The 11,370-nt window shown below is 40.2% G+C and overlaps 1 protein-coding gene across 2 annotated transcripts in view; it reads right to left on the bottom strand.

Annotated features, from left to right (window-relative positions):
* LOC110015767 (uncharacterized) overlaps window positions 1-11,370 on the bottom strand; it is a 94,034-nt gene that overhangs the window by 3,506 nt on the left and 79,158 nt on the right. Inside the window, exons 21-27 of one of the 2 annotated variants that reach the window (XR_013648386.1) lie at window positions 9,535-9,708; window positions 5,708-5,881; window positions 4,821-4,994; window positions 3,782-3,955; window positions 1,936-2,109; window positions 697-873; window positions 33-126 (exon numbers count right to left, since the gene is read on the bottom strand). Coding sequence is in view for 1 of the 2 variants with exons in the window: in XM_078933529.1 (XP_078789655.1) it covers window positions 33-206; window positions 697-873; window positions 1,936-2,109; window positions 3,782-3,955; window positions 4,821-4,994; window positions 5,708-5,881; window positions 9,535-9,708 (1,221 nt within the window). In the remaining variant the exon portion in view is untranslated. Of the gene's footprint in view, window positions 1-32; window positions 207-696; window positions 874-1,935; window positions 2,110-3,781; window positions 3,956-4,820; window positions 4,995-5,707; window positions 5,882-9,534; window positions 9,709-11,370 lie in introns of both variants that reach the window. The other variant, XM_078933529.1, reaches the window with a different exon arrangement.

Below are 11,370 nucleotides of genomic sequence, written 5' to 3'. Positions count from 1 at the left end.
AGCAGCTGGACTGACTTGAACCCTCTACTGACCTCAGTATCTGTAGCTTGGAATTTGGACTCTCCACCAGATCCTGCAGCTGCTTAACATCTGAATCCTGCAGGCTGTTGTTCCTCAGGTCCAGTTCTGTTAGGTGGGACGGATTGGATTTCAGAGCTGAGACCAGAGCAACGCAACTGATCTTTGACAAACTGCAGTATCTCATCCTAAATCCGGAAAAAATATAAAATTAAGTTTAAAGATAAAATTCAAGTTTTCTAATGTTCAATTCCTCTAAACCGAACCAGACAAACAAAGGTATGGCAGCAGTGTAAGGCCTTTGAACTTCTGAGGACCAAAAATGAACGAGTATGTAACCCCCCAGTGAACATATGTGTGTGGGCCCTCACTGATAATTATGTGGGCTCAAAGTGCATAGGTATTTGTTGGTAGCATTATGTGGGTCCTAAAAGCGATTGAGGCGGAAAAGGTGTGCATGGGCTTCGACTGGGTAAAACAATGTTACTGTTATTATGTGGGCTAGGTGAGCATGGTTTTCAAGAAGAACAGTGCCGCCCTGTCTAAGCCTGCCTCCTTCCAAAATGACTCAAATCTGTTTGTGAGTTTCACAAATGAGCTTCAGTTTGTAATGAAGCATAGAAAATCTAAAAAAAACAACAACAAAAAACAACAACAACAAAAAACAAGATAATTGACCTCAAAGTCAACAGTCTGCAGGAAGGATTCTCCAGAAAACCACACAAATGAAGAACTCCTGAGTCATGCACTTCTCTGTTCCTGCTCAGGTCCAGTTCTGTCAGGTTGGGCGATTTAGACTTCAGTGCTGAGACCAGAGCAGCACAGCTGATCTCTGACAAACTGCAGAACTCCAACCTGTAAACGGAAAAAAAAACAGTTGAGTTCAAAGAAAAAGTTACAGACTTTTATCCTTCCGTTTTTCTAAAGGGCTCAGAACTGAAGAGGCTCTGAAAATCTGCAAAAAAGTTTAAACATGTGAAGCAACAACAGATAATCAAAAGAAGCCAGCAGAGAAAAAGAATATTCAGGAACCTACAGGACAACATGCTGCCGCTTCAAATCTGAATCTTTGAAGAGAACAAGCAACAGCAGGAAGATGGTGCTACAGATCAGATTCAGAATTTGGACATTTCTGATCAATGATTTATGAAGATCATCTCTGTCAGGCATATGGACCTATGGCAATGCAAATGCTATGAATTCAGTTCAAACTTACTCCAGCATAATAATGGATTAGATTTATCTGCACTTTTTCATGGTGCTCCAAGTGCTTACAATTTGTCCATTGTTCATTCATACTTGGTGATGGTAAACTACTGATGTAGCCACAGCAGCCCTGGGGCAGACTGACAGAGGTGTGGCTGCCAGTTTGCGCCTTGTACCATCACCGGACATTCATACACATTCACACACCAGTGGAGCCGCACTGGAGGTAGGGTGGGTGAAGTGTGTTGCCCAATGACACAACAACACTTGGGGGGAGTGGGGATCGGACTGTTCTACCGTCTGAGCCACTGCTGCCGCATGAAGATCTCACAACAAGCAAAGGGATATCTGCTTCTGCTATTATTGGAATGAGCCTGAACTTCAAGAAAACATGAACCTTCATTCATATCACATCACTTTGATTTACAAAGGAGCTTTCCTTATAACTGCAGTAAACAGGTTGAAGAAGAGGTAACTGCTTCAGATATTTGTGAAAAAAAGTAAATATTGACACTGGCAATGAGAAGGAAGAGGTAAAGTAACATTAGATTGTGTCCCAGAGTGAATATGCCAAAGGTCAGAAAAAGAAAAACAGCCAACAGCATATAAATGGTCAGCATGCAGGAGCAGAACATCAGTATTATGTCTATAGCTTAGAATCAACACAACTTCATGATATGGATCTGAAAGCAACTGAAATCGGAGCCTGACCGTAGAGTCTGGAGTCTGCAGTCTGGACTCTCCAGAAAACCACACAAATGAAGAAATCCTGAATCCTGCAGGTTGTTGAGACTCAAGTCTATTTCCGTCAAACTGGAAGGGTGGGACTTCAGAGCTGAGCCCAAAGCTTCACAGCTAACCCCCGACAAACGGCAGTACTTTGACCTGATAATAAAAAGACAATTGTTTATGTGAACGATGTGAAGTGGATCACGTGTATTTAAGTGTTCCATGTTTATAATGCATTTTTATTTCAAGTGCCTTTCAGGTAATAGGTCACTTTACAAGGTAAAAAATAAAAAAACAAACTACATTAAAACATCAATAAGAAATTAACAGAATAAAAAATGAATAAAACGTTATAGATCAGAATAAAAAGCTGAGAGGTTTAGCCCAACCTCTCTGCGTAAAAATAGTTTGTTATCAGCACTGACTAGGAAATAGGTTCTTCTGATAGTCCACTGTAAAAATGACTTCCTGACCTCTGCTGACTCCAACATGAAGCTTCAGCAGTCTAGTGACAAAAATCCAGCGGCACACCAGCATCCAAAAAAAAAAAAAAAAAGCAGTAATTCACTGTCTGTATTGATCGACAGCCCCCCCCCCCCCCCCTTGCAATCTCACGTGGATTTTTGTGATAATTGTGGCAGAAAAAGCAGGAAGTTGCAGCTGTTTTTTTCTAAGACATGAAATAAAAGTTAAATTAGAAAAATTTAGAAACTGTTTGTTTGTTGTAGTTCACATGGACGACTCATTGTGCGCTTTCCCTTTAAGACAATGGATCATGGGAGATGTAGTGTGAAAACTGCCGAAAAAAGGCAGAAAGACTCGCGTCTCTGAGCTTCATTGTTTTGTTGTCTTGTTCCACGGTCTGACACCGGACTCTGTGGAAAGCTACACCGCTAAAGACGAGCTTTAGCTGGTATTTTTGTTGGAACTGAGCGACTTTATCAGCAGAATTAAGAACAAGGAAGTGAAGACTTTAAGCACTTCTGATTGGTCAGACTGATCACATGTGATTAAACCTTCAAGAATGATTGGCGGAGACTGTTAAAGGGGCGGGACGTTTCCTTACACAGTTGTAGCTGCAGCTAACTCGCGGTACCGTCATTTTTATCAAAATGTCTTTAATAGAATTAAATAAACACAAAGAAAAAGTAATTTTAAGATCTTTTATATTCCTAACTACTCAGTGTTTTATCAGGGCCTGTTTGGATGAACAAAGAGCTGATTTCCTGGAGATGGAAAATGTTTTTAGATCATTGAATGAGGACAATTTCCCACGGCACACTTGACCATCTCCCACGGCACACTAGTGTGCCGCGGCACACTGGTTGAAAAACACTGGTTTAGTGGACGTTTGCTAATAATTCATGCCCTGACTTAAGAGTGTGTGACTCATTGATTGCATTTTGTTTTTTTGCTTTCCTACCTGCGCTCACACTCGTGTCTGTGTTGGTGTGTACGTGCAAGCTAACATGCTTTGATGTGTCTGACTTTTAGACACATAGAAAGAAGTCTTCTGCAGCTCAGACTTGACTTGTGGAAAAGTTGGGTTTGCTACAGAACAAATTTTGAGCCGAGAGAGAAGCAGCTGTCTGTCATGAACACCATGACTTTTCTTGTTGCAACAGGAAACCAATTCATGCTTCTGTGAGTGAAGAGAATTACTTTCTATGGATATCTTGTGTCTTTTTATCAAAGTTTACACATAAAACCATTGATATACTGTGATCTGGCTTTGCAGCACCGAATTGACATATTAAAACATGTTTCCATTCAAACATGACCTGCTACGGTTTTCTCATCTTTCAAGGAATTCTTTTTGTTTACTGACCTCAAAGTCTGCAGTCGGCAGTCTGGGCTCTCCAGAAAACTGCACAAATGAAGGAACCCTGAATCCTGCAGGTTGTTGAGACTCAAGTCTAATTCTGTCAAACTGGAAGGGTTGGACTTCAGAGCTGAGCCCAAAGCTTCACAGCTAATCCTTGACAAACTGCAGTTCTCCAGCCTAAAATTCAGACAGAAAGAGTGTGTGTAAATTGATTGAGGTGGTTAAGGTGTCTAAAGGATGTTCAATGTGCAGCTCAGCATCTTGATTTATGAATCTGTCTGATTATAGTCCCACAGATTGAGTATAGCGTTCTGATGTTTCTGCTGTCAGTACTGACTCTAAAGTGGACTCTTCTGAGCTCATGTCTGTTGTAAGAAATGACTTCCTAACATCGGCTGACTCCATCATGAATTTTAACCAATTCTTTAATTTCTCTTCTTTTCACCAAAACCTGCCTTTTTTTCTCTGTTTTTTCTTTCTTGTCTTTCTTGTGACACTTTGTGTGAATGTACAAATATATCAAGTTATTTAACCCCATTAATGATAAGATAAAAATGATGTTCAGTTCATCAAAGAACTGAAATACAGTTAAGTTTGCAGGATTTTGTTGACTTGTTCCTTTGAGTCTGTAATTATTTTCCGTGGATTTTGTTCCACACTAGTCCATCCAAGTATGGATGCCTCATTACTCACAGGAATTTGCTCATCCACTTCATATGCATTTCTCTGGATTAGGATAAGGTTTTCAGCCACTTCTCCAGTGGCACCCTATGGAGGGTACTCTGTGAGCATGGGGTTTGGGAAGCTTTCTTTACATAGCTGACAGTAAGTTAGATGTGCTCCTGTGACAGCATTGGCCTCTGGGAGGGCTATCCTCTATTAGCAGTTCTGTTCATTATCTTTATTGATAGAATTTCTAGGCACAGCAAGGGGACAAAGGGGAACTGGTTTGGGGACCACAAGATATCCTCTTTGCTTCTGTAGATGATGTCCTGATGCATTGACATCAAGCCAAGATCTCCAGCATGCATTGGGTACTGACCTCAGAGTCTGCAGTCTGCAAACTGGACTCTGTAGAAAACCACACAGATGAAGAAATCCTGAATCCTGCAGGCTGTTAAGACTCAGGTCCAGTTCTGTCAGATTGGATGGGTTGGACTTCAGAGCTGAGCCAAGAACTACACAGCTGATCTCTGACAATTGACAGTTCACCAACCTGAAAACAGATAAGTGTGTGTGAATGATGTGATGTGGAGGCCAGGGGTTCAATATGCAGCTCAGCATCTCTGTGTATGAATCTGTATGACAAAATACAGACATAAAAGTTATTTATGGTTCTTGTATCAGTACTTTTGATATTTATAAGCCAAGATGATCAACTTATGTCAAACAGACTTTAATTTGTAGCAGATAAGGACACACAGCATCAAACAGCCCGGGTATAATGCCATATATTTTTACGTAACTTCCTCAATTATGAGTATTCAAAGGTAGACCTCTTTAAATATATCAATATTTTGTCTGTAAATGAGACATTTCTGAACACAAGTCCCCTGTAAGAAATGACTTCCTGACTTGAGGTGACTCTAACAATAAGCTTTGGCAGACTGCCACTAATCCAGTGGTCTCCAAAAAGGGCATGCTTTGCTGTGTTGATTTTTGAAAAAGTTGAGTAGTGAAAGTACATGTTAGCATCCTAAGCTAAGAAAGAAGTGTCTGTCAGTCCTGAACACCACTATTTTTCTCCTTGCAAACCCAGTTGATCCATTTCATTTCATGTGTGTTCTCACCTTTTCTCTTTTTATCAATGTTTAAAACAAAACAATATTGAATAACAGCAAAACATCTTCTCAGCATCAGTCCTATTACTAAACATTAGAAAATTCTTCATCCGGTTTGGTTTTTCTCATCATTTTGGGTTTTACTGACCTCAGAGTCTGCAGTCTGCAGTCTGAACTTTCCAGAAAACCACACAGATGGAGAAATCCTGAATCCTGCAGCTTGTTGAAGCTTATGTTCAGGTCTATCAGGTTGGATTGGTTGGACTTCAGAGCTGAGTCCATAGCAGCCCAGCTGGTCTTTGACAAACTGCAGTACTTCAACCTAAAAGCAGAAAAGTATGTGTTAATTGAACTATGTGAAGTGAATCAGGTGTGTTCAGGCATTCAATATGCAACTCAGCATCTCTGTGAATGAATGTGTCTGATGACAATCAGACTACAGATTTCTAATGGTTGTGCTGTCAGTTTTGTAAAACCTGCATCCTCCAAATACTCTTTTGCTTTTTAGTTTTTTTTTAAAAGTCAAATCATTTAAGTTTGATCATAGCATCATCTTAACCCTCAAAATCTAAACTTTCCATAGTTAAATGATCAGCAAGTTACAAATTTAGACTCACCAATCTTAATGTCTGAACTTCATGAGTCTCTTTTGTCTATGCCTTACAACAAAGCCACAGGGCCTGACAGCGTTCCTGCTGAATTTTCAAAATTCTGGGAACAATTGAACAATTTGTTTTTATAAAATTGTTACACTTATTAAGGAAAACCAATCACTGCGACTGAACATTAATTCAACCAATATAATCCTTGTTCTTTAACCAGAGAAAGATCCCCATTTTCCTTCAAGCTTTACTCTCTTCTCTTTAATCAAAACAGACCTAAAAGTTGTTACAGAGAATAGACAAAAAAATACATTTCGCACATAAATAATTTTTATAAAACTGCATAACAGAAAAAGTTTTTTTTTAACTTTAATGACCAAGTGTCATTTGTATAATTAACCAGGCCCTCCAGATGTTTTCCTAGTTGCCGTCTGAGGTTGTTTCCCAGATCTTCTTCTCGTTCTATCCAGCCAAAATTCTTGTGGCCCTTGCTGGTCTATACAGTCCCATTGACAACAGTAGAGTCCCGAGATAGGAAGATCAGTGGTTTTCTTCTGAGCTGGCTGGGCCTTCCACTTAGTCTTACCAGCTCAGTGTTGTATGGGACAAGAAATATCCTGCAATTGCCTTTCAGTGGCCTCAAGGAAGAATTCATGGTGGAACACACCAGAGAAGTCATATAGTATAGGGACTCCAGGGATGGCAAGGTGTCATCAGCCGGTTTTGAAATGAGGACAGGAAGGTAATGGAAGGCTGGAAAAGGACTGGAGGAGGCAGAGTCACGCCTGAGACAAAAGGCACTGGTGGGCACTGTGGTGACAGGCGAAGCAGGTTGGGGCTACTTCCCAAAGACTCTGGTCAGCAAGGCCCATGGCAAGGAAAGACGCCGACTACTCCAGGGAGAGGTCTGAACAGGTGTGGCGAAAGATTGAGTTAGCAGGGAAACGGGACTTCGGAAGCTGGGAGCATGGACTAGTTGGGAGAGTACACTGCAGCGCTGGATTACCTGGACAGATGTCTTGCAGACAGACTTCCAACGGGTCCGTTTCCTGGTACAACCTGTCTATGATGCCCTGCCAAGCCCAGCAAACCTCCATGTCTGGGGGAGGAGCGAAACACCATCCTGCCTTCTTTGCTCTGGAAGGGACTCTTTAGAACATCTCCTGAGCAGCTGCCCAAGGGCTCTGGCTGATGGTTGCTACTAGGGGTGTGCATTGGCAAGAGTCTAGTGATACGATACGTATCCCGATACGCGCCCCGTGGTACAATACATATTCTGATATTTTACCGAAACATATTTCCTTTCTGTTTTTTTTTAAAATATGACTTTGAAAAAATTAAACCTGAATTTTAATGTCTTCCACTGTAATAAAATGGTCAAATTCAGTTTATTTAATGATTACAATGTTAAGCACTGCAATTGTATCTCATATATAAGTTAGGTTTACCAAAGCAAATTCATAGTGCTTTTATTTTGGTAAGTTAAAATATAGAAAGGGAACAGTCAACATCACACACGGAAGTAACTGGTGACGCTCCTCGCCATGATCTGACGCTGTCTGCCTTTTATCAGAGCATTGTATACATCCCTTTGATCCAACAGGTCGTGAACTTAGAATCTGTTGCTGGGAGGTTCTGCAGAACTTTGGCCCACTTTGCAGATAGCATTTTAGCCGATGCTAAGCGCATTAGCCGCTGCCGTGCTTCACTCATATTTATCTGTGCCGCTAAAAAGCACAGCAATCCACGTTTTTATATCTTACTGGCAACAACATGGCTCAGAGTTTCTGTTTGGTATCCATTCAAGTAAAAACTAAGTAGTTCATGTCTCATAACAACAGAACAAGCTGCCTCTGGCTGCAGTCTTCCTGTTGTTTTGTGCAGAGAAGAGCTGCTCAAAGAGGCTCCGCGTGCTGTGCTGCCAACTAGCGGTCGGAGGGTGAAGTGGACAAAAAGAGTCAGACACTGAAGGACGCTCAGAGATAATTAAATAAATATCGTCCTGGCAGCATTTTGAATCGATAGAAGTATTGAAAAATGAAGTATTGCGATATATTGCCGAATCGATTTTTTCTTACACCCGTAGTTGCTACCGCTGGCACCATGACCAGGTGCTTAAAGCACTTGCTGAGAGTTTAGCATCAGCCATTAAAACCAGCAAAAACCATCGCGCTCCAAAGAAGGCAGTCCCCTTCTTCAAAGCTGGAGAATAACCTCAGGCGCGGCCACAATTAACAACAGGCCTCCTCCACAAAGCCTCGGACTGCCAGCTGCAGGGCCTACCTAGAAAAACAGCTATGGTTCCCTCAGCACATTGTAAGTACAAATCTCCGCCCAGACATGATAGTTATCCCTGAGGTTTCAAAACATCTGATCATGCTGGAACTTACGCTGCCCTGGGAAGAGCGTATTGTGGAAGCAAATAAAAGGAAACGCGCTAAGTACCAGCAACTGGTGGAGGGGTGCAGGGAGAGAGGCTGGATAACTTTCTTTGAGCCTGTAGAAGTTGGCTGTAGAGGCTTTGCGGGACGTTCTCTTTGCAAAGTCCTCTGTCGGTTAGGCAGGGCCATTCAAGAAGAGAGCCATTCAATCTGTGAGCGAAGCTGCAAAGACGGCTTCGAAGTCGGGGTCTGATCAACTCCGGCTAGGTTGCCTGGGTGAGGGTGTATGATGTTGTGAGACCCAAAACACCACATGATCTCAGGATACATCATTGAGGATGCGTCCCAGCGCATCCATGAGTTGTTTCTTGAGTGTTTCTTTTTTCCCTTCTTTGAAAAATACTTAATATTCCACTTTTTAAAACTACATATGAAGATAATCTGGTGACAAAACTCCAATAAAATGATCTGCCTGTACTTTAAAAACTTTTTTTTTGCTTTATGACATTTTCAGATTTCCTGAAGGTAGGTCTGTTGCAATGCAAAAGCAGCAAATAAAGGGGAGCCACAAAACCCAGCGGTACATCACTGTGTTTAAAAATTTCCTTCCTGACCCCTCTTCCTAGTTATGTTCACCGTCTGCAATGAGGCAGCAGTGGGTTGTCGAGCTCTGATTGGAAGATTGCAGATTCAATTCCCGTCTTGCCCGCCCATGACATAGATACAAAGACATAGAACACCAAATCCCTCTGGTGAATGGGATTGCGACTGTAAAGTGCTTTGGGCCCTTGAAGAATTTACAAAAGTGCTATACAATCATAAGCCATTTGTAGGAAAAAGTCATGAGGTAAAGTTGTTTAGAAATTCATTTGACAGTGGCATTAAAAACAAGCTGTGAACCAGCTTTGCGGTTTTCAGAAAATCATACATTAAAACATCAAAAAAATTTCTTCTAATCCTGCACCTTCAGGGAGTTTTATTTACATACTGACCTCAGAGTCTGCAATCTGCAGTCTGGACTCTCCAGAAATCCACACAGATGAAGAAACCCTTGATCTTGCATCTTGTTAAGACTCAGGTCCAGTATTGTCAGATTGGATGGGTTGGACTTCAGAGCTGAGCCCAAAGCTTCACAGCTTATCTCTGACAAACTGCAGTTCTCCAACCTAAAAGCAAACAGAAAAATGTTTGTGAAGTGGATTAGGTACCGTTACTGTTTACTGAAATCATGAATGAATGTTTTCTGAAGATCATCAATCATTACTAGGCACCGGATTTTGTTAATTCAAGAGAATCTATCTGATCAGAGCCGGATTTAAAACACTGTAAAACTGTCAAATGAATGAACTCAGTAGTGGTGGGATTATATAAACTTGCTTCTTCCCACTCCTTTTCAAGCTATAAATCAAGCTCTACTTATATTTCAGTTAATGATTACTGTATTTAATTAAGCAAATGTTATTTAAGTGACATTTTTATTTTATTTTCTGTATTTTTAATCAATGTATTTCATCATTTCTGTAATGAGTTTGATAAATATGTGTAAATTCTTTATTGCTTTGACTACAATTCTTGAAATAAATCAATAAAAAACAATCAGGTGGGGTTATGTGTTCAATGTGCAGCTCAGCCTCTCTGGAGAATAAATAATCTGTCTGACATGGTAATGTTGTCAGTACTGATTGAAATGGGCTCTTCTGAACACAAAAGTTCCCTTTTAAAAATTACTTTCTGACTTGATCTGAATCCTGCATGACGCCTCAGTACTCTGACTCTTATCGAGTGAAAATCTGCCAAAGCTACAAACTGCAGCTCCAAAACCTGTTGAGCATATGTTCCTGAGAATAAAGAGGATAGATATTATCAACTTTCTTTAGTTTTTTCCACAAAGTTAACTAAAAGAACATTTAAAATAGAAATTAGTTTAATAATTCCTACCAGATTAGTGTTATTTTAATCTACAACTTTGTCAAAAAATAGTGTCTCCTCTTTTTTCTGTGTTCTTGTGTCTACAGCCCAAATACTCTAAAAAGACTATTTGGGCTGTAGTTGGAAAGATGTACTTTTTTGCGTTGTTCTAACTTAACTATTTAGTTTGGTGAAAACAAATCATTTTTTTAGTTCATTCAACTTAAAAATAACAAGTTGTTGTCTCACATAGTTATTTTACTTTCAATCAACTTAATTCAATTAAGTTGGTGTAACTTTGGTGTGAAGCTGTCAATGCGTAATGATGTCATAACGTGAGGCAGCGCAAGGAATTATGGGATACCAATGTCTTTGCCTATCTGGGCAGATTGGAGTTTAAGTGTGAGTTTTTGTCCATGGGTTTTTTGTTATCTAGCTGTTTTACTCTGTTTGAACTAGTCAGTTAAACTGTCATGTTCATTTATTTCTGCACCATGAGTTACAGTTTGGTAGAGGATGATGACCAACGCCCTTGTGTGGTAAAACACCCTAAGTCCCAAATATTAAAGACAGAGTTCGCGACATGTGAGCTCCTGCCTTGTAATGCGAGACATTGCTGAGTCATTCATGTCTTTGATATGAAAATCACCAGGCCCTGTGGTGGAAACTTTAGAATAATGTGTCAATTTAAATTGTATCAACAAAATGGAAAAACATTTTCTTTAAGTTAGATCAACATATCAAATTAAGTTGGAAAGCCATAAAAAATTAAGTTGAATAAACTTAATTCAATTAGGTGTTACCAATTGAAGTGATTCAATTATGTTGGATCAACTTTTTTCTTTTTAGAGTGAAGCTGTCAGTAAACTTCCATTATACCATGGTCCGGGTGAAAACTCTATTCTGATTGGCTGCTGGTT

This window comes from Oryzias latipes, chromosome 2 (assembly GCF_053564925.1).
Source record: "Oryzias latipes strain Hd-rR chromosome 2, Olatipes_Hd-rR_3.1".
Classification (NCBI taxonomy): domain Eukaryota; kingdom Metazoa; phylum Chordata; class Actinopteri; order Beloniformes; family Adrianichthyidae; genus Oryzias; species Oryzias latipes.
This window is presented reverse-complemented; position numbering and strand designations above follow the sequence as displayed.